The sequence below is a fragment of the Armigeres subalbatus genome, chromosome 3, assembly GCF_024139115.2.
Source record: "Armigeres subalbatus isolate Guangzhou_Male chromosome 3, GZ_Asu_2, whole genome shotgun sequence".
NCBI lineage: Eukaryota > Metazoa > Arthropoda > Insecta > Diptera > Culicidae > Armigeres > Armigeres subalbatus.
In genome coordinates, this window is record NC_085141.1 from 216,931,686 (window position 1) to 216,958,126 (window position 26,441).

General features: G+C 40.6%; 5 protein-coding genes across 9 annotated transcripts; 1 reads left to right on the top strand and 4 right to left on the bottom strand.

Annotated features, from left to right (window-relative positions):
* Nucleotides 1–625: 625 nt before the first annotated feature.
* On the bottom strand, nucleotides 626–3,915 carry LOC134219764 (uncharacterized). Of its 3 annotated transcripts, none has more exons than XM_062698631.1 (7): nucleotides 3,826–3,915; nucleotides 3,635–3,765; nucleotides 3,086–3,565; nucleotides 2,364–3,020; nucleotides 1,623–1,961; nucleotides 1,311–1,470; nucleotides 626–1,253 (listed from the first exon to the last, which is right to left on the bottom strand). In XM_062698631.1, the coding sequence occupies exons 1-4, from the start codon at nucleotides 3,902–3,904 to the stop codon at nucleotides 2,445–2,447; spliced, it is 1,266 nt and encodes a 421-aa protein (XP_062554615.1). In that variant the 5' UTR covers nucleotides 3,905–3,915; the 3' UTR covers nucleotides 626–1,253; nucleotides 1,311–1,470; nucleotides 1,623–1,961; nucleotides 2,364–2,444. The 3 variants fall into 3 exon arrangements, with proteins under 3 accessions (XP_062554615.1, XP_062554614.1, XP_062554613.1); XM_062698630.1 differs by having other exon boundaries at nucleotides 2,260–3,020; XM_062698629.1 differs by lacking the exons at nucleotides 3,635–3,765; nucleotides 3,826–3,915 and having other exon boundaries at nucleotides 2,260–3,020; nucleotides 3,086–3,622.
* Nucleotides 3,916–6,828: 2,913 nt separating this feature from the next.
* Nucleotides 6,829–9,517, top strand: LOC134219762 (zinc finger imprinted 3-like). Its single transcript, XM_062698628.1, has 4 exons — nucleotides 6,829–7,136; nucleotides 7,215–8,430; nucleotides 8,980–9,212; nucleotides 9,275–9,517. The coding sequence occupies exons 1-4, from the start codon at nucleotides 6,963–6,965 to the stop codon at nucleotides 9,473–9,475; spliced, it is 1,824 nt and encodes a 607-aa protein (XP_062554612.1). The 5' UTR covers nucleotides 6,829–6,962; the 3' UTR covers nucleotides 9,476–9,517.
* Nucleotides 8,454–24,120, bottom strand: LOC134219761 (zinc finger protein 84-like). Of its 3 annotated transcripts, XM_062698626.1 has the most exons (6): nucleotides 23,771–24,120; nucleotides 23,102–23,717; nucleotides 21,299–22,172; nucleotides 20,929–21,186; nucleotides 20,539–20,667; nucleotides 8,454–8,597 (listed from the first exon to the last, which is right to left on the bottom strand). In XM_062698626.1, the coding sequence occupies exons 1-5, from the start codon at nucleotides 23,936–23,938 to the stop codon at nucleotides 20,565–20,567; spliced, it is 2,019 nt and encodes a 672-aa protein (XP_062554610.1). In that variant the 5' UTR covers nucleotides 23,939–24,120; the 3' UTR covers nucleotides 8,454–8,597; nucleotides 20,539–20,564. The 3 variants fall into 3 exon arrangements, with proteins under 3 accessions (XP_062554610.1, XP_062554609.1, XP_062554611.1); XM_062698625.1 differs by lacking the exon at nucleotides 8,454–8,597 and having other exon boundaries at nucleotides 20,489–20,667; XM_062698627.1 differs by lacking the exon at nucleotides 8,454–8,597 and having other exon boundaries at nucleotides 21,299–22,169.
* Nucleotides 12,459–15,593, bottom strand: LOC134222293 (uncharacterized). The gene is made up of 3 exons (XM_062701436.1): nucleotides 15,258–15,593; nucleotides 14,368–14,985; nucleotides 12,459–12,989 (listed from the first exon to the last, which is right to left on the bottom strand). Exons 1-3 carry the CDS (start codon nucleotides 15,591–15,593, stop codon nucleotides 12,459–12,461), a joined length of 1,485 nt encoding a protein of 494 aa, XP_062557420.1.
* An 847-nt stretch (nucleotides 24,121–24,967) lies between the features above and the next one.
* On the bottom strand, nucleotides 24,968–25,737 carry LOC134225430 (uncharacterized). The gene is made up of 2 exons (XM_062705510.1): nucleotides 25,432–25,737; nucleotides 24,968–25,362 (listed from the first exon to the last, which is right to left on the bottom strand). The coding sequence occupies exons 1-2, from the start codon at nucleotides 25,556–25,558 to the stop codon at nucleotides 25,043–25,045; spliced, it is 447 nt and encodes a 148-aa protein (XP_062561494.1). The 5' UTR covers nucleotides 25,559–25,737; the 3' UTR covers nucleotides 24,968–25,042.
* Between the last annotated feature and the right edge of the window lie 704 nt (nucleotides 25,738–26,441).

Below are 26,441 nucleotides of genomic sequence, written 5' to 3' on the forward strand. Positions count from 1 at the left end.
TTTTAATTTGGAATTCAATGGGCATTACTATCAAGTAGTTGTTTGCATGTATTGTGTCCGCATCGTTTTCAACATCTAGCATTGTAGAAGTAATATCGTCATTATTATCTATTGTGACTATCGTTGGTAGTTGAAATCCTACACTGTTTTTCAAATGTTTAAAAAACTTATGATCGGTATTTACAAAGTTGAAAATGGTTTTGATTTGATCTAATTGTTTTTGAAAATTAAACCTATTCTCTGGATCATTTATGAGTGGTTTGAATTTTGCGAACTTATCTGATATTTCATTAAACAATACGCTCATTTCATTTTGTATCTGATAAACATCTTTTCGCGTAAAGTTGTTATGCTTATGCATAAATAGAGTTAGTTTTAACGCTATTTGATCAAGTGTATTAATTGGATTGCGATTTTCTAGATCAATTTGATCGTCAGTGCTCTCAAAGCGTCTGAGTTTTGACGAACTACCCTCGAAATTGCAAGATGAAACCCCATCGTTATCTGTTGACGATACTGCAAACTGCTTCAAAGATGACTGCTCATGTTGGCTGCTGCTTTCCGTTTCCTTTGTTTTGCTAGTGTTATTATTTCCAACATGGTGCATAATATGTTTTTGAAGGGATACACTTTAGAAAAAATTTGTTGGCATCCGGCAATTGTGCATTTATATTGATGAATAGACGGGACACGATGATATTCCTTTAGATGGGTTAGATACTCGCTCGTCGTTGAGGAAAGGATCGTACATTCAGGTATCATACAGCTGATCTGATTCATGTTAAGGATTTATTGTCCGCTCCTTTTATTGTCAAGATAAACTTGCAATTTGTTGATAGACGCGTAGGATTCTTGCTGCTCTATGCCATATACATATCCACTGACGAAATGCCACACCAATTTCGAAATTCTCGAATAAGGAAGTCCAAGTACAGCAGTAAGTTTGATTAGAACGTCAATGGATCTGGACACTGAGTGGAGCTCATAGAAAATATCACCATACACGACCAAAAATGTTCCTTGGAGCTGGTCCAAGCTATTACCAACCACAATCAATTTAGGTACAATTGGTAAATTCAAATCTTCATAGTTCCGATAAACATCTTGTATTTTCGATCGGGCTTGGTCTTTAGAGTCGACAAAAATCAGCGTATCCTGTTGTCCTACGAGTATGGTAGGCTTAAAACGTGATGCAACCGCAATAGGTGGAAGCACAGTGTTCAGCGCTAGCAAAAGTATGCAAATTTTCTTATCTGAAAAAAGTAATAGTTAGAATGACTTTGTTGTATGGTTGTATAAGAATATCTTACCAATACTTGCGTTATCAGTAGTCAGTCCCTCAAGCAACGATACCGCAGATGGGTCGACAGCTTTCTTTGAAATGTATTCCGTGATCAGTGGCACCAAAAATTGCAGTTTCTTTAATCCGTTTTCAGCTTTAGGAAAACATTTTTGGAAATCAATGTCGATCTAGAATTTAATTAGAAAATAAATTATTAGTTACGTACTATAATTAAACTATACTGATACTTCGCCTCAGATATTTTGAACCAAATTCGAATATATTTTAATACCATTCAGTTCAGTTACATATGCAGAATGACTAGAGATAATAAACTTACCAGTTGGAAACCATGTGGGCATCTGTATTGCGGATATGTCGTAAGAATTCTGGTGATACGCTTTTGGGATAATAAATCATCCTTTCGTGCTTCGTAGCTGATTTTCCATCTTTCTAGAACAACAGACCATGGATCAGTGTTCAACAGCAACCATTCAGCTGCTTCCTCTGCTTCTGCGTTCCGAGGTGGCTGGCAATCGTTAGCAGACTGTTTTGTTGCTTGGTATTCGTTTTCTTTAGTTTCTCGCTTCCTTCTTCTCTGCTTTAAATTGCCAATCTTGTTGGCTATTTTTCCGCCATGGTTCTTTCTATCACCGCTTCTTGAGATGAAGTAGTTTTCCTAAAATGATAAACATACATTGAATGTTAAGAAAATTATTTTGAGCTTTTTAGTGGAATGTCTTCACTTGTCATAAGACGAGTTTGTACAGTCCCATTTAATTCCACCACTTAATTGTATCGACTTAAGTCAAGTCAAGTACGAGACACTGAAGACGACCTTACTGTTGAGGTCGAAATACGTATCTGTCAAGGTACAATTAAGTGGTGGAATTAAATGGAACTGTACACACTCGTCTTAAGACAAGTGATACATCGAATATAAAATGTTAATATATGTTCACGTGATTACAACTTACCAATCGCTCAAACTTGAATAGAGTTGTCACTGCCAAGGCGTATGTTCGGAGGTCTTCGGTTAGTAGCTTACTTCTCGTACTCAAATGATGTTTGGCGATAATACTAGAGAGTTCTAACTGCTTCGCTTCCGAAAGCTCAGATTTGATTCCGTACTGCAAAATTTCCTTTCCTTCTTCGGAGCGTTTCAGCAACTGTTCCAAGGTTTTCGTTGAAAACACATTGCACTCGTGTGGTAGATTATCATTATTGTTAGAAATCGTCTTTGAAGAACCAATGGCATTAGATAGTACAATTGATTGAAGAGGACTTTTTGTTGACATTGCTCTGCTTCATTCAAGCTTTTCCCATCTTCTGTCGGCTGGCAAATGCCAAGGCTAGATTCATTGGGCACATTAGACTCATTTCCAGAAATGGATGTAATACTATCGTTTGTATCACAAGTACCATCTGTTACATTCGCACTATCAGGAGAATTTACGACATAGACCGGTGCTGTGCATTCGGAGCTACCGCTCGCTGAAATGGATACCGCCGTATAATCGCTTCCGTTTCTAGCTGAAGTGGATGCCGCTGTATAGTCCGGGTCGGATTCGTTTCTTGCTTCAACTTTATATATCTGCTCACCGACAAAGTAGTATTGACTTGTAGTGTTGATAGGCGCAAACAACGGCGGAGCAGTATTCAACTCAACCGCAGGCGGATCATCCGGCTTCGTGTAAGTTATTTCCAACGATTCTGGTAAACCAATGACTATCGATTCCTGCAAGATGTAAGCAAAACATTGATTGTTTGATTCCCGTACCTACTAATTAAGAATACACTTACGAGTTCAGTTAGCTTTCGGAGCTCATTTTCTTCGGATGCTGCAGCTTTCTTAACATCATAGTGGTTGCTTGTCTGGAGCGGTAAAGTTGTTTTGATCAGGGAGTATGCGTCCGTAGTTTTGACAGCCTTGGAATCAGCAGCTGCTGCAGCTTTTACATGAACAGTGGATGGCGTTAGTACATACTCTGGTGGCATGGAAGTTGAACTTCCGGTGACTGAAGTAGTAGTAAAATTATCGTCCGTATTGTTTACATTTTGCGTTGGAATAAATGCTGGTGTCCCGACAAATGAATTTGAGGAAATTGGAACGTCTGAATCGAATTCACATGCCGGTCCGTTCGTAGCAAACTGATGGGTTGTGATGGTCGTGGTGTCTGATGATACAGCAGTAGACGTAAACGGAATGATGCTCACCTCACCGGTAAGCCGAAGGCGGTATGGTTGCTCCAAGGATTTCAGAAAATCAGCAATTTGAGATTCCTGTGAAAAGTTGAAATACCTTAGTAAACAACCTACATGGCATACACAGAGAAGTGCACATGTACTTACGTTTCGCGTTCTCCAGGAAGACACCAACTGTTGCAGTACCGGATATTTCCAATTTATTTTTGTTGGTTCCAACGATGCACGGAATTTATCGGCCGTAATACTCAGCAAATCGTGAAAATCGATTCCACACTCTAAATAAATAAAAACAAACTATATTATACTAAAATAGCAATTACCGAAAAGTTGTCTACCATCGAATATCTGCAATAAATGTTGTGTGATTTCCAAATCCGCCAGCAATACTCGTAGTTTGTTTTCAACAGACGCCATTTTGTCGAATAACTTGGGGAATGAACGCGAGATGAAGCTGTCAAAATGAATCACACAGCGAGTACGGGGTTTTCACGTAAGAGTCACTAAGTAGTCACAGTGAACAATACAGGAACAACATATAATGTTTACCAAAGGTGCAATAATTGTTACCTTTGACAGATAAATTCAATATTGAGTTCATTTTCTTTCATCTACGTGATTTTTCAGGTAGCATTAACGTGTGGATTATTTTGAGTGCAGAGCAAGATGATTTAACATCAACAAACTCTTTTGTTCACTCAGCCAAGAAAACTAGTGATAATCATACGAATGTCTTATGTTTTTTTGCTATAAGAACTACACTGACAAAAATCCAATCATATCCATTATGTGTGGCACACATAAATTTTGACTATAGCATTTCCCACATGACGGCTATGTAAATTCGCATAGCATATATGTGGAAACACACATAACCGTTATTATAACTAATAACCTTTATGTGGATTCTCCTATAGCGGGTGGTTATAAACGCACACATAAAATTTATTTGTAAATTTCTTTAGATTTTTGCCAATAAAAATGTGTGGATTTTTATTAGTGTACGTATAAATTTTGGACGATTTTCTTATGAACTGTGTGTTATTTGACCGAGAATGATTTTTATAACTTTGTCTTATGAAAATATAAAGATTTGTCGATGCCCTTGATGGAATTCATAAGAGAATTTTATAAACATCAATCATCCTTGCATATGATGACCCTCATATGTTTTCTACACGATTTTTGTTTATGCTGTGCATTCTTATAAAGCATTAGAGTAGACAAATGCAAAAAAAAATCCACAACTCATTGTACAACATGGTATTTTTTTTTCTCTAAATAATAATCACAATCTACCGTCTAAGACGAATTAAGTAACTCCATTTAATTCCACCAATTATTTCGATATCTTTGCAGATATGTATTTCGACCACACCTGTGTGGTCGTCTTCAGTGTCTCGTATTTGACTCGACTTCGTCGTCGTCGAGTCAAGTACGAGACACTGAAGACGACCACACAGTTGTGGTCGAAATACGTATCTGCAAAGATGTCGAAATAATTGGTGGAATTAAATGGAGTTATTTAATTCGTCTTAGACGGTTGAATAAATTCCACTAAAACGAGCTTAAAATATTTTTTCTGAATCACATTCTCTTAATTCATTCGATTTATGTTTCGTCGAGATGCATCGCACCAAGTAGGAGACTCGAGAATAGTCTCATTGTCGGTATTCCTCTCATTCGCTTCTTGCGTCAACAAAGTTCTGAAAACTATGAAATATTATTTTAAAAGTGAATTTAAACGCCTAACATTTACTTACATTTCTGATCCTAACAACCAACTGCTATCGAACGCGATATTAAAAAAAAATCCCAGTTGATGAACGATAAAACGCAGTTTACAAGCGCGAATGTCGATAATAAATCTGCGATGAGAATTAGTTCGTCCACAACATACTCTGCCATGTTAACTTCTCATTTCATAAGATTTGTCTTATGAGTTTTTCACATCAGAAGTAGTGATGAAAATTATAAGACAACTCTTATGTTTTATTTTATCTATATGAATCACTCCCATGAACTTTATAAGATACAAGAATGAGTTTCATCAAGAGTAAGTCATTATCTGGGTGCTGCGGATAGAGCCGTTTTTCTGCACTCAAGCGAGTAGCGGGATATTTTGAAATCACTACCATAAACAAAATTATATTGCAGTTACTTGACTGTCAAACATTTCCCGCTCTTCGAATTTCTCTTTCCATGCTGCATGAGAGCGCACAAATGCTCTAGACTCTACATGACTTTACGATTGTTTACATACATTCCTGCTCCAATCAGCTGCTGAATCTCGTGAAATTTCGACACAAGTGCTTTTTATTACCATTCCTATTAATTTTCCACTCGAAATATAATGTGGAAATATTTGTTACAAAAAATAAAAAACTCAAACAAAGTTTATTTTTATTTTTTCCACAAATAATAACAATACTTCTCAATATAAGATCAGAAACGAACATAACCACAATCTTCAATGTTTGGCTCCGGCACAATAGAAAAGTTTGGCTTCAGTTTGACAACCAAATCGATTCTATTCGCACCACCCAGGTCATTATCATAAGAAGCTCTATGAAAATGAAATTCGCATATTTTTCCACGCTTCATAAGATTAGGCTTATGATGTTCAAGAGATAGTTTAGTTTAGGGATCCTACATTCAGAGATATGCGAAAGCGGCCATCTTGAGCCAATCGAGCATTGAGAGCTGTCAGAATCTGAGCCAAATGAACATTGTTATTGTTACGAATTGAAAGGTATTGCGATTGTAATGAAAAAGATTTTCCAAAAAGTTTTGTCGAATAAACAATTTGTTTTACATTGGCAAGTTGAAGTAGTCTAGTTTATGCATGGCACTTTGTTCATTTGTATTGCACTTTTATTTTAGGGATAATGCACTGTTGGACGTTAGATAACGAAACCTGAAAAAGCCATTATACGCAAAGTCATGTTCGAGCTCCAACATTTTGCGCCACGGCAAGTGCTGGCAGCGTCTGTTTACGAAAGTAACAGCGTTGCTAAATCGTCTGGAAAAGTATTCGCACATCTCTTAATATAGGATCCCTAGTTTAGTTCAGTGTTGGTCTAATAAAAAATTATACCATGTTACGAAACGAATATCACTAGTGTGTCTTTAGTATTAGGGGCGAGGTCATTGTTAGTCCTACAGTGACTATAATAACAGTGCCGTCAAGTGTCAAAATTGGAACAGAATCAGCTGTCAGTTCCATACAAATGCGCATTCCAAACGAGCAGGAGACCTGTCAAACGTGGAATATGGCGATACTCTTCTTATAGGACTCTAGTTAGTCCAAACTCCCAACGTGTATGAGCGTGTGTACGCTACATTATGTACACTCTGGTTTACCAACAAAACAAAAGAGACAAAGAAATTTTTTAAATATTTGTTTGGCGAAATATTTATTAATTTTGGTTTAATTTGCTTCTAGTGCGTTGTTACTAAGAAAATAAAACCCAAAATGTCCAGACTGCAGGCAGGCTATGCTCTGGACATGGATGTGGACAATGTGTGCCGCATTTGCTTGTCGCAAACTGACGCCAGCGAAAGACTGTTTCACATATTTTCATCAGCAATCGTGGACGGATTCCTGGTGGCCATTCCGGAAGTTTTGGAGTTCTGTGTTAATCTGACGGTAGGTGATCAATTGAAATTAAATATTGACGAAGGTTTGATATACCTACGCAGAACTAAATTGTTCTACATATTCTAGGTAACCGAATCCGATCGAATGCCCTGTAAGATCTGCCAGAAGTGTAAGGGGCAGTTGCTGGGATTTTATTTGTTCAAACAAAAATGCCAGCGAACGGATAAAGTTCTACAGGAAGCTTTCGGTTCAATGCAAAAACAAAAAAGTTCTAATCGAACTTTTGAGAATGAGAAATCTGACGATGATAATGCGATTGATTTAGAAATACTTGAAACTCAAACAAACGGAGACGAGGATGAAGTTGAAGTGGAACCAGTATCAGAGTTCATGGATGTTCCAATGTCGGACCCCCCTGAATTCCAGTGTCATCTATGTGATCAAATATTCAGAACTGAAGAGGATCTCAAGGAACATACGGTGGATCATTGCACATTGATCTCTGATCAGGACCAGTACACTTCGATGGGTGAGGAACAATTACAAGGATATACAAGCGAAGTAGATCATGAAAGCGTTGAAGTAAAGATGGATTATAAAATACCCAGTGAATCCAACGTTCTTGAAGCAGCTGATGAAGATAGAGTTTGCTACTTAGAAGATGCAAAGATGGTGGAAGAAATGCCGATAGAACGATTCCCAAGCGATCAAAGTGATAGTATTTCTCACATAAGAGAGGAAGACGATGAGAGTCTTACAAACAACGTAAAAGCGAATGAGGAAACCGATGAAACCAAGTCAATTAATGGCGTGAAAATTGTCAACACAAATGTGGCTTCGCTTGAACAACTATGTTGTAATATCTGCGGGAAAATAGTGAAAGGGCAATCGCGGTATTATAAACATCTACAAACTCATGATATTCATACAAACGTAACGGAATTTCTAACGTATCATATCTGCAGTATTTGCTTGAAAGTATATTTAGACGAAAATGAATTATCAATTCACACAAATGCAGAAAGTCATGACTCAAAAACTATTCCAACAGACAGCGATACACCTTACACTTGTGGGATATGTTCGGCAGAATACACCCGAATTGACCACGCTAAGCAGCATATGCTGTCGCATCTAACGTCATTTGCATGCCCTTTTCCCGGTTGTGGGTGCGAGTATAGCTCCGCAGCCCGGCTGGGATTACACATATCAGGCAAGCACATAGAGTATGAAACGCATCAATGTCGGTACTGTGGAGCAAATTCATTCGAATCGATGGCCGAGCTGCAGCAGCATTTGAGAGTTAAATGCAATGGAAAAAAGTTCCCTTGCCATCACTGTGGTAAGTTTCTATTTTTGTCGGCTACCAAGTAAGACCATGTTGAAGGTGGCTGGGTGGTTTGATTCTCGGTCCCGCTCTTAGAAACTTTTACGACTTTCCTGAAAGTATCGTTAACCTCATGATGTACGAATGCAAACATAACTTGGCTTAGACATCGTAATTGATAACTGAAAGAAAAAGAAATGGTTGGTTATGAAACGCAACTGATTGCATTTGATACAATAGCATTGTTATAATTGATTGTGACCAGACCAGACAGATATGTTTTTGCTTCCGCTCTTGTCAATTGCTTGATTTAGAAGTAAATTCGCGAAAATTATAAGAAAATCTACACTGCAGTCTAGTAGCAGGGAAGTCAAACTAACAATACTTTCTCTTTCCAATGACCGTAAAGACGTAGCAGTTACAAAATCTCAAGCTAGATATGGTTCTCTGTACAATCTCAATAACACAGTAGTAACTCCGGAATGCGTCTCCCCAGGCCATATTTCGCACGTTCAACCCCATACTTAACTTCTGGCGTTAATGTAATAAAGTATTTTTCCATAGATAAAAAGTTCTTATCCTCAAGATCTCTCGCGCATCACTTGAAATGTCTGGAGAAGAAACATCGCTGCGCAGAATGTGGCAAAACATTCGCTCAACATGGTGAGCTCAAGCTACACGAACGGATGCACAATGGCGAACGGCCATTCAAATGTACGGTTTGTGGCAAAAGCTATAAAACAGCGTCGCTTCGGACGGCCCATATGGATTCGCACATTGAAGGAAAAACGTTTCAGGTGGGTTTGAATGGTACCGTCTTAGTTCATAGGAACAATCAATATTTTTCATTATCTTTTAGTGCCAACTTTGCGGAAAACAGTTACAAACCCGCACCTGTTATCGTAACCATATCAAACGACATTCGGAGGAAAGAAAGTACGAATGTGATGTGTGTTCGAAAAAGTTCTATACCAAGTACAATGTGAAGATTCACAAACAGAAGGTGCATAAATTAATAGATGGTAGCACAAGTGTTGTGCTAGAGACGTGCGACGAATAATTTTATGGTTTTCCACCAAATAAAACAAAATCAAATAGGGAACATGCCGAAATCTTCATCGATTTCATTAGTCCGAACCCGCCGGTGCATTTGATATTTCAAAGACTGTTATAAAGTATGAAGGCGATCTTCAACCCGCTCTGTAATGATTGGTAGGCAATATTTCAGAGGGATTCCTAGACTATGGCTTTGTCTCTCACTGACCGTGTAAGCAGAAATCTGAACCGAGCTAGAAATGAATACAGGATTGTTACGTGGATCTTGAATTATTTTTCGTGATACAATACTCTGAATTATTTTCTCTGCAAGTGCGTATATATAAAAAACAGATTTTTAATATAATTCTGCGCTTTCGCTTCACCTATAACAGATAGGGCAGGTGGTTCTATGACACTAACCCGAATATCACTACCCCGAACGCCAGTACCCCGAAAGGTCACTAGGTCACCTACCCCGAATGATCACTACCCCGAATACCCCACTACCCAGAAAAGCCATTACCCCGAAAATCATTTAAATATATTACGCAATAATTTTAATTATTACTTTTGCATATGCTAACAATTATCCTAATATTTGAGCCGGGAGCGCTCGGGATAATGCGAATTCCAGAGACCTTGCCAGAGACGGTGCTTATATAGAGACCAGCGGAGAGAATGAAAGCAAGTCTGGCTTCACGAGAAATTTGTGAAAACGTGATGTGACTTTCAGAATAAGCAATTATTTCTTTTACTTTAATACATGTCCTGTCTATGAAAGGGATATACATATCTTCAGCAAGAAATAATGTTAATGCGCTAAATACAATACGCGCACTTACCCGAGACAAGGCGAGAGAGTAAATAATTTTTTTCTTTCAAATTATGCACTTGCTCGGAATAGGATTAGAGAGTAAATGTCACCTTCTTGCGGAAGAATGTGTTTCTACTTTTAAAGTACGCATTTGTCCGGGAGGACAACGCAGTAGCCCGGAATAAGACGGGTGAGTGAATGACTCATACTTTAATTACAGTCGCCTCTCCACATCTCGATATTGAAAGGACCATCGAGATAGGGAGAGATCGAGGAATGGAAGGAAAATTGAAATGGATACTAGATCCAAAAAAGCTCGTTGCTATGAAAAACGACAACAAAACAAATGTCGTTTCCTATTGTTGATGTGTTTGTTATTGTCCAAAGATGGTCTAGTAGCTTAAAAATTTGAACATATCGACATAAGGAGAGTAAATTCTGAACAAAATATGATCAGAACACATCGAGATAGAGGGATATCGACATAGGGAGGTTATCGAGATGTAGAAAGCTCAAATGTATGTAGTTTGAAGGGACTGAGGAAACCATCGACATAGGGAGAGATATCGAGATGTAGAACATCGAGATGTAGAGAGTCGACTGTATTTTGAATATGCTACTTTTGACTGATTAGTTTTTATTTTCAACTTCATTATTGAAACGCAATCTAATAAAGTAATAAAGTGAGCAAGAAAGCGAGTACTTTTTTTTTATTTCAATTTTTGGCAAATTCGGGGTAATGATCATTTGGGGAATGATAATTGGTAGATGATAAAGGGTAGTGACCATTCGGGGTAACGGGTTATTCGGGGCAATAGCCTTTCGGGGTACTGGCGTTCGGGTTAGTGACATTCGGGGCAGTGTCATAGAATCAGGGCAGGTATACCAGTTTTGGCTATGGTAGGCCTGGTAGTGAAGTGTTACAATTGATCAATTCAAATTTGGTCAACAATGTATCAATGTAGCTGGTCAAACGAATGCTGTAGTGTCCTTTGTCATGAAGAACTTCCAACCCCAGAAACTGTCGCACCGGTCCAAGATTGGTTGTTTCGAACGCATCACGCAGGGCTGTGAAGACGATATGTATTTCGCTTCACCGTCATGGCGCAAATTTTGACATTGTTTAAAATTTAGGCGAATTAGGGTTTCGTGGCCCTCCTTAGCCGTGCGGTGAGACGCGCGGCTACAAAGCAAGACCATGCTGAGGGTGGCTGGGTTCGATTTCCGGTGCCGGTCTAGGCAATTTTCGGATTGGAAATTGTCTCGACTTCCCTGGGCATAAAAGTATCATCGCTCTAGCCTCATGATACACGAATGCAAAAATGGTAACCTGGCTTAGAAACCTCGCAGTTAATAACTGTGGAAGTGCTTAATGAACACTAAGCTGCGAGGCGGCTCTGTCCCAGTGTGGGGATGTAATTAATGCCAATAAGAAGAAGAAGAAGCAGAAGGGTTTCGTGTAAGGCTTTGTTCCAGCACCGCGCACTCTGTTTTAGCCCATAGATGCTCTTTATGATTCGACAAACAAGACTCTCCTTGCTAGTAACTTCATACCCCGGAGGTTGGCGCATATAAACCTCCTCTTCCAACGTTCCGTTTAAATATGCGGTCTTGATATCAAAATGGTGTAAGGTCATCTGCCTTTTTCCCGCTACTGCCAGAACTGCACGTAATGTTGCAATGCGCGTTACCGGAGCAAAAACGTCCAGATAATCGATGCCATACCTTTGGTTGAACCCTTGGGCTAACAAACGCGCATTATGCTTGACAACCTCGCCTGTCGCGTTCCGCTTTAATTTAAATATCCACTTGGATCCTATTACCTTTTTGCCTTCCAGCAAACGCATCAGTTCCCATGTATGGTTCACATCATGGGATTGCATTTCCGCGTCCATGGCTTGCTTCCACTCGGTAATCTTCATTGCTTCTCTGTAACTCGTTGGTTCTTCCGGGAGATATTCAGCCACACCGACAACAAAATCATCAAACCGGCTCGGTAGCACGCCTCGCGATTTTCGATTTTCACGATGTCGTTTATGATCCACATTGTCGTCCATATTTCCTCTTTCTGGTTCATCCGAATCAAATCCGTGAAAAGACTCTCCTGACCTGAAGCTGCTCTCACTGCAAAGATCTTGCCTCGACTCCATTGGCTTGCACGGAATATCGATCTCCTGTTCCGAACTCACACTTATTCCGTGGTTATCCGGTTTGTAGACTGATCCAGAAAACGGTATCCCTTATGGTCCTCGCTGTATCCGACGAAACGTAATTTTATCGCCTTTTGGTCCAGCTTAGCCCGCTTCACATCCGGAATATGCACGTAGGCTTCACAACCAAATACACGGTAGTGACCGATGTTAGACTTTCGCCCCGTCCATAGTTCATAAGGTGTTCCTACGATAACTCTTGATGGTAGTCGGTTCTGCAGGTACGCTGCTGTCATCACTGCTTCACCCCAGTAGAGTTTCGTCATGTTCGCATCCGCCAGCAAGCAATTAGCCATCTCCTGCAGCGACCTATTTTTCCGCTCGGCTACCCCGTTTTGTTGGGGTGAGTACGGGGTCGTGAACTGAGCTTTTATTCCTTCGCTTTCGTAGAATTCTTGCAATTCGCGGTTTACAAATTCACCGCCTCCGTCCGATCGAATCACAAGAGGCTTTCTACCGAATACGTTTTGAACCATACGAACATACTCCTTTATCTTGGAGGCTGCTTCGCTCTTTTTGCGAAGTAGGAATACCACCGCATAACGACTATAGTCATCGATAAGAGTCGTTATGTAGCAATTTCCGGATGGCGTCGTCGTTTCCATTTTACTTACTTACTTATGGATCCTGTACACCTCCGGTGGTGCAAAGGGCCGACTTGAAAGATCTCCATCCTGAGCGATGCCCGGCTATCGCTTTAACCTGTTGCCAGGTTAGATTTCGGTCGACTTCTTTTATTTCTTTATTGAGGCTTCGCCGCCATGAGCCTCTGGGTCTGCCTCTGCTGCGATGTCCCGCTGGGTTCCAGTCTAATGCTTGCTTACAGATTTCGTTTCCGCCCTACGTAGAGTGTGGCCGACCCAGCCCCACTTCCGATCCCGAATTTCTGTTGTTATCGGCCTCTGGTGACAACGACGATGGAGCTCGTTGTTTGAGATCCAGTTGTGAGGCCACCAGGCCCGAATTATATACCGCAGGCATCTGTTAATGAACACCTGCAGCCGTTGAGTGTTCTCCACTGATACACACCATGTTTCGCTAGCGTATAACAGCACAGATTTCACGTTAGAGTTGAAAATTCGTATTTTGGTGCGTTCACTTATCTGCCTGTTTTTCCAGATATTTCTTAAACTCGCAAAGACAGCCCTTGCTTTCTTGATCCGTGCGCCTATGTCGATCTTGGTACCGCCGTCTGACGCCATTTGGCTACCAAGATATTGGAAGCTTTCAACATTCTCCACTGGTTGCCCGGCTACTGTGAAACTGGAAGGAGTCACCGTGTTTACATCCAACGATTTGGTTTTGTTGACGTTGATGACTAAACCTGCCGAGGAGGAGCGATCGGCAAGGTCGTTGAGCTTACTCTGCATATCAGAGCGCCGTTGCGCGAGGAGTGCAACGTCATCCGCCAATTCGAAGTCGTTTAGGTGCTCCATGGTTATAGGCTGCCATAACAGCCCGCGGTTTGGTTCACGGTCAATCGCATCTACCAGAATCTCATCGATTACGATGAGGAACAGTAACGGTGATAGAATACATCCTTGCCTCACACCAGCTACGACCCGGATAGGGTCGGACAGGACCCCATTGTGCAGCACTCTACACGAAAAGGCCTCGTACTGTGCTTCGATGAGGCCGATGATTTTCTCAGGAACCCCCTTGCGTCTCAGGGCGCCCCACATATTCTCGTGATTGAGACGGTCGAAAGCTTTTTCGTAGTCAATGAATTTTCGTTTCCATGGGACCGCATAAGTCGGTGTGGATTACCTCCAGGAGGCGCGAGGTGCTTCTTTCGAGTTTCGCCGGAAAAGGTTTCCTGGCGAACTTGTTTTTCAAGCAACATTCGCAAGCAGTTCTATTGCCGCAATCATTAAATTTAAATCCACTTACCGACTTATACCTTTCCATGACACGCAGAAGATCGGGATCGCGATGACCGATTCTTCTATGCCACAGGTGCTGGCAGTTTCCGTGACAGTTGCTGACTTTTCGGGCACCTTGGGCCAATCTAAGTTGGTATAGACTGCCCACTTTGTCTCCAACGACGAGGATGTCACCGGCTCGACTTTTTATTTCGCACTTCCGCTCGTTGAATTCGATCACAAACTTCTTCGCGTCCAGCTGACAAACCGATATCAGTCCTCCATCAAGACCTGGAACGTATAACACGTCCTTCAGCTTTATCTCCACATTTTCACCTTGTCCGTCTATACCGCGCACTATACCGTGACCTGTTTCGCGAACACTGGTCTTTTTACCATCCGCGAGTATCACGCTTGAAACCGCACTTTTGTTCAACTCCGCGAAAAACGACCGGTTGCCTGTCATATGGCACGTCGCGCCGATCTCGATAATCCAGTTAGAAAGGCCACCGCCAGCCATGAAGCACACCACACTTCCCGCTCCGTGAGCACTTTTGTACTTTACACTTTTGTCTTTCGAATTTCTGCCCTTATTTTCCTGGCTTCTGTTCGCTTCACTTTTCATAGACAACCACTTCTTACAATTCTTTTTAAAGCATCCCGGTTGTTTACAGAAAAAAACATATTTTCTCTTCCCGTTCACCACTCGCATCCGATTTCATCACTTTCAAATCTTGCGAGACACGATCACCACGTTCGAGGCGCTGACTGTACTCGTCTAACAAACTTGCTTTCACCAACGCGACAGTCCAATCTGCATCCCGAGTTTGCCGACTTTGCACGTGTGTACGGTACGAGGGCGGAACACTCCGGAATATCATCTCATCTCATGGAATTTAAATGATCTTCCATGCTTACACTTTCACTCATATTCGCACCGCAAAGCAAACTCAAATAATGTGCGATAGTCGACATCGTTGCTTTTTCGTGGCTTTCTTTGAGCGCATTCCACATTGCCTTAGCACTTTGTTGAACTAACTTGAACTGGCTCTCTTCAAGGAACAGTCCAATGTTTGCCCGAGCCTTTCGATCCTTCTTCCGCCACTCATCCGTCTCTTCGTCCGAATCCGGTTCAAATGCATTCACCACTTCCCACAAGTCTTCTTTTTCCAACAACCACTCCATGCGTTGTTTCCACGACGTCCAATTTTGTTGGTTCAACTTCGAGAAGGTAATCTTCGCAGTGTCCGCCATTTTGTTCGACCCCGAAACGCGGAAGAAAAAAAAACCGTTACACGCGAATTTTCTTTAATCGGTCACTTTTTCACTTTTCACTAGTGTTCGGAGCAATATTACAATGTTAGCAACCAGACAACATATATCTATTCATTACCCATGTTCTGTTTGAAATGTTTCTGTATCCTTCTTCCGTTACTGTACTTCCTTTTTTAGTTTAATAAAGAAAGATCAAATGAGACGGACGTGTTTGGTTTTTCTGTCGCGAATTAATTCCGAATGACAATTACAAAATACAGTCCACAATTTTGATGTATATTTGGTCCTTCATGGCCGGATGAAGTGGTGAATTTATATTACCGTGAAAAATCTCGAATATTTGTGAAATAAGTGATTGGACATTCGGTCGTAGCATCGGCTGAATGTTGTGAGGCGGCCATTTTCTTTTTGTGCCGATCACCGGATCACAGCGACGCCGCCAAGGTTGCCGTTGTGTAGAACAAATGCGGAACATTTGGTTGAATCATCGGCCAAGTGTAGCGAGAGTGGAAGCCATTTTGGTTGATACTCGCTCGTATTGAAACGATCACGATGCCGTTGGCAAAGACACCGAAGGGAGTGAAAAGGAGAGGAAATGATTACACACCGATTCACGAACAAATCGAGGAACATAAGAAGAGAACAGATTCCAAAGCTACCGACGAGGAATTTGTAGTGCTAGTGCGTCAGATAGGGGCCGTGAAATCGAAAATTTCGCGAGTGCTACATGCTCTATTGGAAACCGAAGATAACCCGAACCCTAACCTCAAAAACATTCACTTTCTACAACTTCATTTAAAGAATGTTGAGTGTTGTTATCGTGAGTTCAATGATTTCCAAAATTCGATGTACGCGCTACCCCTTTCAAAAGAAATCCGTGATGAACAAGAAGAAGAAATCATCGCATTTGAGACGAGTTACAACGACCTCGTCATCAAGCTGAATTCACTTATCGCATCGATTGTAAAAGAAGAATCCCAGTCTGCAGCACCCGTTCGTGCGACTCACGCTTATTCTGACACTAACGTTCAGGTTCAGCTACCTCCGCTAAAAGTTCCATTGCCGCAATTTGACGGCTCCTATGAGAATTGGCTGTCATTTAAGTGTATGTTCCAAACAATAATGGGAAGGTATAAGAACGAATCGCCAGCAATAAAACTATACCACCTTCGCAATTCGCTTACAGGAAAGGCAGCGGGTATCATCGACCAAGACATAATCAATAACAACGATTATGATGCTGCTTGGGACATGCTCACTGAACGTTTTGAAGATTTGCGATTGATCATTGATCGGCATATCGAAGTGTTGAACAAGATGCCAAAGCTTATGAAGGAAAGCGCAGTAGACTTACGAAAAATGGTGGACACCTGCTCGAAAAATGTGGATGCGTTGAAAAACTTGGACCTCCCTGTAGAAGGTTTGGGCGAAGCGATGCTGATCAACTTGATTTCATCAAAAATGGACAACGGAACCAGGAAAGATTGGGAAACCAACCAAGTCGCCGGTGAATTACCTGAGTACAGTGCAACCATGAGTTTCCTAAAAGAGCGTTGTAAAGTTTTGGAGAAGATAAACATGAACACAACACGCGGGCAGCAGGGACTATGTCCAAGGGCTTGACGATCCCTCCCCAGGCCATCTGCAAGTTGTGGGGCTTGCCTAGGATGTGGTGGGGTTTGACAGTGGGCCCTGTTAAACCTCTATAAAAAGCTGCATGTATCCGCAAGTAGGCCCCACCAAAGCGACCGTGTGCCGCTCAAAGCGCACAAGCCCAAGTCCTAGTGTTAGGTGGGACGCTAAACAGCCCTGACACGACGGCCCTCCGACGAGACAGGAGGTTTGCGCAGGCCCAATAAGCCGCCTAGAAAACCAATCATTACGAACAATATAAGAGATAATGCGACTCGATATAATCGGCAAAGACCTAGGCGACGAATACAGGATCACGATTGGAAGCTTGGAACATGGAATTGCAAGTCGCTAGGTTTCGCAGGTTGCGACAGGATGATCTACGATGAATTACATCCCCGAAACTTCGACGTCGTGGCGCTGCAGGAGATTTGCTGGACAGGACAGAAAGTGTGGAAAAGCGGGCATCGAGCGGCTACCTTCTACCAAAGCTGTGGCACCACCAACGAGCTGGGAACCGGCTTCATAGTGCTGGGTAAGATGCGCCAACGCGTGATTGGGTGGCAGCCAATCTACTTTTAGCACTGCTGCTAATGAAGGCCATTTTTTGACATTTTCGATTTCACCGAATTTCGTTTTTTTAACATTTTCGTTATCAACGCTAAATTGGTGGTGGCCTGCCCCATGATTACTTCCGGTCTTTTACTATACTTAGTAGTATAGTCGTTGTACATATGACTAATATGGGGGTAAGCGTGATGAAATGTTGTAGAATTTAAAAAGAAAACGAATGTTAAGACCAAGTGCCACTGGATGACTCCAAACGGGCCAGTATAATGTGGGGTAGTCAGAGTTTAACTAAGTTAGCTAATTGTATAACATATTTTGCCACGCAACAATTTCAGTATAGGTAATTTGTTTCTACGAATCAAATTCCTAGAAGTAAGGTTTTCAGCATTACTTGGCGCGAGGGGTTTTAAACTCTGCGTTACATTGCATTTTTTCCCCGATTCGGTGCGTTATCATGAGTGATCAGCACTCATGGAACACATTCTTTAACGCGAATGACAGCCGGGATCGCTCAAAGTGTAAGATTTAGTGTAATTAGTTTAATTATTTTTATTTTAAGGCATCAAATGTTAGGAGCATGTTTTCAGCGTCATACAGCCCTGGAGAGGGTGTAAGCTCTGCGTTGTAATGGTATAGTGTAGGCCGTCCTCGATTGGGGTCCTGTGGGTCGCATGTAGTGGCTGGGGGCAGTTGTGTGTTGAAAGCGGTTTCGGGGCAGTTAGGATAGAGTTTTAATATAAACAGATGTAGGATTGAACAAGTTATAACCTTCAGGGTTCATATTGTGGAGACTATTGACAGCCAAAGCATTGAGGATAAGCTTTTAGTTAGGAACTGAATTAATTTATCTGATTTGGAATCCTAGATTGAATAGTAGGTAGGGGAACTGTTCCGATTTCCATCTAACTATACATATATCCATCTCATCGCTAAACAAAGAAATACGGCACAAAATTCGACGCTTCTTTTTGTCAACATGCGTGCTCACTGCTGAAAAAAATCACAAAAATAATAAACAAACCCAATTCCTTTCCATTGCTTTGCTTTTGATGGGATGGAAATAGGAGCTATGAGATGAAGTGGCGAACCGCTCCCCTATATATGGACAATATTATTAAGTATTGAGGATATGTTTTTAGTTAAGTTAAATAGCAGATATGCATGTATGATAACCATTAATAAGGCAGAATAAGAACTGTATTTTTGTCTTTGTAGTAAGATTAATTACTTACTAATGTTTTACGGGCCGGCGAGTGAAAGCGGCACAATTTTTTATCTACCTCTTTCCAGACGACCAATGATGAAGAATTTACTTCAAGAAAATCACATAGTTCCGGTATCAGGAGTGGTATTCATAACTAATACTACCTACCACCACCGTCAATACAGGAAGTCTGTGTTCACAACGAGATTACTTCAAGGACAATCCCAACATCCTCTGTGAATTGCAGATAAGTATTGCGTTTATATTTTAATTGCACCGAGCTCGTTCTAATCTGATCGGTGAATGAATTGACTTGCCACATATTTAGATGCATCGAGAATAATCAATATCATTAGTAAATTTAAATATTCCCGTAGATTAGAAAAGCAAGTGCATAAATTACTATTTTATGGCAACATATCACAACGAAACGGGACCCTTCGGAGCCTTAAGTAATATCTCGGTCCGGTTGCATCTAAGGAGATCTTAGTGCAGTGCACACCGGACGTGTTGCCCGGTAGACGTTTCGCTCAGCGGTATTTAAATACAACGCAGATAGGCTATGGTCAGAGAGTGCGTTGATATTACAAGATTACAAGATTTTCGTTATCAACGCTAATTTATTGCCTTATAATCTGCCCATGCCTTCTAATCTGCCCATGGGGCCCTCCTTAGCCGTGCAGTAAGACGCGCGGCTACGAAGCAAGACCATGCTGAGGGTGGCTGGGTTCGATTCCCGGTGCCGGTCTAGGCAATTTTCGGATTGGAAATTGTCTCGACTTCCCTGGGCATAAAAGTATCATCGTGTTAGCCTCATGATATACAAATGCAAAAATGGTAACTTGGCTTAGAAACCTTGCAGTTAATAACTGTGGAAGTGCTTAATGAACACTAAGCTGCGAGGCGGCTCTGTCCCAGTGTGGGGATGTAATGCCAATAAGAAGAAGAAGAAGAAGAATCTGCCCATGACAACGATAAATTACCAACTTTTTGGTGACATGTAAGTAAATATATGAATAACAGTAAATCAAATAAAAAAAAATGTTTTAGTTTCAAAGTGCGCAGAATAAGGAACGCTCACGGTATACAGACAGATATGATAAGTGAGAGACTTTTTCATTCTCTTTTAGATTTAAACCCTAAATTTCATTGAAATGTGAATTACCGACTCGATATTATTTTACCGACTGTTCAGTAGATTTTATCGAACATCCCCGTAAAATTTTACAATTCATCAGACAGCAGGCAGTACCAAGTAATCAGTTGTCCATGTAGTTCACCGAGGTGACTACCAAGAGTTCAGCTGTAGAGAAATCGCTAATCTGATAACAAAGCCCGGCATATAAAATTAATGAAAAATTAAATACAATTAATACAATATGTAAAAAAATACAAATACTAGATAACGCATGATTCCACCAGGATTGTTTCGAAAATTCTATACGATTAACATATGTCGACTGAAAAGTCCAGATAACTCTCCTGTTTATTCTAAAGTCGTATGATAAACTAACTTACCTGATTTGCTAATATTAATTCAATTTTCAATTCTTTCCATGCGTTTTCATGTGAAGCTTCACATGATGCTTTCGACTGAATGTTTTCCCACATTCCTCACATTCGAATGGTTTGAATCCAGAGTGAAGCCTATTAGAAAAATTGTAGACATAAATCCCGTTATACAGCTTAAGATGAACCGCCATCGGGGGTGACAATGGGTGTGGGGGAGAATGTGTCAACGCTCTCACCGGCAGCCTGGAGGTCGTAGAGCAACATCGTTCAAAAAGGTCTCTTATATTTTAATCTTCTTGCCCTCAGATACATTCAAACCATTCTACAAGCATTCTAAGTACTTGAAACAGTGACCCATCCTCACCCCCGACGACGGAACATAAATTTAAAACTCACTTCATGTGACCCTGGAGAATTCTCTCCGCCTTGAAGTGCTTGAGACAGATATCGCATTTGTACTTTTTCTCCTCGACGTGCGTGGACATGTGGTCCCGGCGGTGGCTTGAAGTTCGGAACTTTTTGTCGCAATCCGCAAAGGTGCACGCAAAGGGCCGTTCATCTGTGTGCGATCTTATGTGTATAGTGAGATCACATTTTTGCAGGAACGCTTTCGGGCACATGGTGCACGTGTAGCGACGGTCAGCGAAGTGATTCCTGAAAAAAAAATCGGTTATGAGGACTCTTGTTCGTGAAGTATTACATTTAAGAATTCAATGCATTAACTTTTTTCGAATCGCTTTTTTTCAAATAAATTGTTTATACCTACTTTGTATGCAACTTATACGTTGATTCCGAGGTGAATCTTTTGGAGCAAATTTGACAAACAAATGCAGGCTGCAGAATACCTCTTGCCTCTGTGGATAAACTGCATGCGTTCTTCAAATGGCTTCGGCTCAAATGGTGTGTCAATTTTAAGAAATCCCGATATGTTTCTAAGCAATTATAAGGGCAATCGTGTTTCGTCTTGTGGAAGTAGATATGTTGCCTGATGAAACTTGCGTCTGCGAACTGTTCGTTACATATTCCGCATTGATGAACCATGTTGTATCCGCAGTTGTCCCAAAAAGCAGCAAGGTCTTCGGTATCGGGCTCCTCGTGATCATGTGCGAGAGAATAATGATTCAAAGCATCGGAGAGGGACATAAATACTGAACTGCACAAACTGCAAACAATTTGCAAGCTTTCGTTCATGTGAAATGTTTTTATTCTCGGTAGGCAAATGCTAATGCCGTGACTGTAGAACTGTTCATGTTTGATCGCATCGCGTGACTCTTCCAAATTGTCCAGCTCTATCGGAGCGCACGGCTCATCAGTGAAGTGCTTTTCCAGCCCTATCGTAGTTAGGTACACTGATTTGCAATTCATGCATCGATAGTAGTCCACTCTTTCGAAGATGTACTCAATGGTTTGCTGGTGGATGGCATAATGGTTACTGAAAGCGGTTTTGTTGTTTGTCACAAAGTTGCAGTAAGTGCATTCATTTTCAAACTTTTCCTTGGATTCGGGTTTGGAGAGATTTTTGACGGTTTTGGTGACCATTTCATGATCATCTTGTTGAACGACTTCATAAGTTAAAAATTGAATAGCATCGGTTGCATCATTTTCATCATCATTTTCCTTGGGATTCGCTTTGTTGACTGCTGGTATCGTTTAATACAGTTGAAAAGAATTCATTACAAAAATAACGTTTGTTAATTAAACCAGAGTCGATTTTTACGCAGATGTTTGCATTTATGCATATTTAGAAAAGTAGTGGTCAAAGTACTTGAAAAATTTGATTGATGATGAATTAATTACAAAAAAAAACAAAGGTAATAAAAACCATAAGAGCCAGAGATTCAGCCTGTCACTGTCAGCGAGACACTGAAGACGACCTTACTGTTGAGGTCGAAATACGTATGTGTCAAGGTACAATCAAGTGGTGGAACTAAATGGGATGGTACAAACTCGTCTTATGACAACTGAATTATACATTTTTCGCTTCAAATGCTAGTTTTCATTTTAAATCTTCAGTCACTAATATCTTTGGATCACTTTTGGTATTCTTGAATTTTTTATATTTAGGTTTTTAACCCTTTATACCAGTTCAATTACGCTTAGTACAACATTGATAGTAACCCATCATATCCATGTGCATTACATAAGGCATAGTAAAAGATACATATTTTTTACACCACACTAGTGTGAAAAATGTTTGAAAAGCATTTCAATCAAGCAACGCTGAAGAAAATATTGAATAAATTTCAAATGATCGTTTTCTCGATTTGCTATTTTTTTTATATGGGACTGATATGCGGTTATAGGCAGTGCAGCTGTCGCAAAAGCCAACTTTATAAGATATGCATTAATGCGCTGCAACTCTGCAGAATTCGATGTTTATACACGATGCACTCTTCAGTACAGAGTTCAAAAATGGACCAACATAAAATTATAACCTAATAGTAAGCCATATTAAAACTATTCCTCGCGTAAAAACCGACTCCAGTGTATAACTGGTGAAGCAAGCATCTTTTCTGCTTTGAAATTAATTACAAACAAAATTAGGTTCGGCCAACTTTGAATCACTTACCATCGAAATCAAACTCATCCTGCGCCAGAAGCTCTGGCATGTTACTATCGTCAACTATCAGCTCCGTATTATCGACATCCTCCTCTACATCTTCAATGTCATCAATCACGTCCACACTGGTATAGCTTTCGTCGGGATCCAATTCGGTCTCTTCGACATAGAATGACTCATCCGCCCGAATTGATACGTCCGCTTCAACTTCGATGTTCTCAGAAATCTCAACCGGGTCCAAAGGAGGATCCACTTGGGTGGAAACATCCCTTTTCGGCTTCGACTCGGTTGGTTCCGTTTGACAAATCGATTCTCCGGTTTCGGGGGCAACCTGGCAAGCTGAATCATTTTTAGTCGGTTCTGATGGTTTTTCAATCGTCAGAAACCGATTGTAAGATTCCAGATCGCCTATTTGGACAACCATCTCCTTTGTTTGAGTGCCTGTTACATTGACTTCCTTCTTCATTGCTTGGGACGGGATGGGCAGCGAAGGTTTTTCAATTCCGAATATTTCGTACAGTAGATCGAATGATTTACATGCTTTCTCTTTGAACGAATACAGCTCTTTTGTTCTACTTTTACAATCGGTGCAAATGTTTTTCGGGAAGATTTCATTTTTCGCTGGCTGAAATAATTGGAAGTGAAAAAACGCAATTTTCTAAAAAAAATAATATTTACCTTCACACCCACGACTGACTCCAGAGCCTTGGGGAAGGGAACAATTTTGCCGTCCAAAATTTCGTTGCAGAATATCGGCTTCAGCTGGCCAGCCGGAAATTGACCCAAACAAGTGCGACACATTTCCTCGGCGTTGACTTGAAGTTCTAGATCCTCTGAGTCTTTCATCGTGATTTTAGTTTATTATAGAAACTATGGCAAATGTTACTAAAATTCCGGCAATTTTTTTAAAAACTATTTAGCGATAATTCAATATAGTTCACTGTTTATAAGATTCAACAAATTTATGTACACATTACACCTGATACACACTCCCTGCTCTGCCTGCATCCATCAAAAGACGCACAAAGTTTACATTTTCTGACTTTTGAAAGCAGTGTGGCCAAGTTTCTTAAAGTTATCGGTAGAGGTAATCGGTATATACGGTATACCGTTAAAACACGAGGAAAATAAACTAATTAAAAATAAGTTGATTTTATCCTCGATTAACACTGATGAAACCGGATGAAACCCAGGGTGGGGGGACAAAAAAGATACAGTCGGGATTCGCTGGTTGGAATTCTATTACTTGGGTCACTTTTTAGTTGGGCCTCCGCTGGTTGGGTAATGGCCCAACTAAAAAGCAACCGTACGTCAAAATTCAATGTAAACATGGAAAACGGGATTGGGCATCACTGGACATCATTTGTGATGTTCAAGTCGAAATATACGTGTTCAAATGGCTGTCAGTTGGCCCAACTAAAATACCGAATTCATTAGTTGGGTCGAGGTCGTATGGCCCAACCAGCGAATCGCGACTGTATTTTAGATATTGAGATTCTCACGTTCGAATGTGTGAGTGGAAAAGATATTTTAGTTTCCAGATAAAGATTGTCGCTGTCGTCGCTGTCCGGAGCATCTTTTGCGGGCGAGGATAGGAAAATGAAGGAAAAATACATACACTGAGCAAAAAATCTATATATAGTTTATGTGTTAGCGATATAGATTTTTGCAATAGCATCAAACTAATGCGTTTTATGTGTGGACCTTATAAAAAATCTATAACGGATGACACATATAATTTATTGGGCATTACCTATTCGTTTCATTATATTTGTTGATAGAACCGAATAAACTTTTAAATATAATTCATTGAAAATGTTCGATACAAATTTACTGTAATACGAGTTGCAATATATTTTTTTAGGACAAGAAAATAACAAATCATTACTCATTATTTGATTTTATTGAAGCACAAACGCGAAGAGTATATGAAATGAAATCGATAGATTTTCACACTCCGCCTATGCAGTTTCCTGCCGCTTCCGCCGATGTTCCGCTGCATTGGGGTTGAACAGTAAATGTGTGTAAATAGAATGGTGAGTTTAACCAGACGATATGAAGAGCACCATTTTCGTAAAGCTGCCGGATCACCAAGTTGTATGTCGATGTTTGCCGCTTGCGATGCATCTGCTGGCCATCGGCTTTTGTCCACTTGATATCGATGTTTGCCGCTCGCGATGCATCTGCTGGCCGTCGGCTTTTGTCCACTTGATTTGCGTTTGGATCACCAATTTGACCATCCACTTCTTCCACTCGTGCTGAATCTTGATCTAGAAGAAAAACAGAAACTACATTTACCAAAAGCATTTAATCATTATGAATAATGAGGCCATATTTACCTGCACAAATGCCAATTCTTGATGCTGCGAATTTCGGTAACACGCTTCCTCTTGCCATTTTTTCTTCTCTTCTGGTACTTCTCACGATTCGTACCGCCGAGATGGTACCAGAATCTATTACATGCATGTTTGAACATTATCCAATTTATGTGTGAGATGTTATGGTTTTCAACCATTAGTCTCCACATATATTTTCGAAAAGGGATACAAATGTTCGCGATAATACATACCTATTAAAGGTATGTAGTAGGATTTTGTTAATTATAAAGCCCACATAAAATGTATTGCAGGAGTTTTCTGGTTGTTCTATGTGTATTCACAAATGTAGAAAATTATTGATTTTTTTGTAGTGTACGATTTGACAGTTAGATACCACACATGTTTCGGGCAGCAGAACAATTGGGGAACCGAAGCGACAATCTTTATCTGGTAACTAAAATATCTTTTGTGAGTGGCGATAAAAGGAAAACAAACACCTTTAGATGGTGCAACTCAGCAAAGCTTGGGTTAAAATGAGTATATTTCCATTATATTTTTTGACACCTTTGCAATCATTGTGAGGTTATGAGCATACGGAAAACAAACATGTATTAACACATACCGAATTCCAGATCAGTGTGCGAGCGCTAAACGTCACTCATCTCTATTCCGTTCCGTGTTGTAGAGGTGTGAGAATGCCCTTTCGAATTTAGTTCAGTTCGGTAAAATGAACGGTCACCCGAGGACTAACTGCGCGAATTGAGAGTAAGAAGAGAGAGCGTAGGTTAAAGGTGATGTAACCGAATAGGAGAAATATAGTGGTTGTATACTTTGGATTGTGAACTGGAAAACAAGTGTTTTAATAAACCTCCCACCGAAATAAGGACTTAACAGTGACGACAAGGATAAAATAGTAATTTTTTTTCAAGAGACTTTACCGCGTGTGTGTGAAGATTTTTTTAATTGCGTGCAATTTTTAATTCGGACGGCCGTATCACGTAAGTGGTTTTTGCCGTATTTTGCTTCACCTC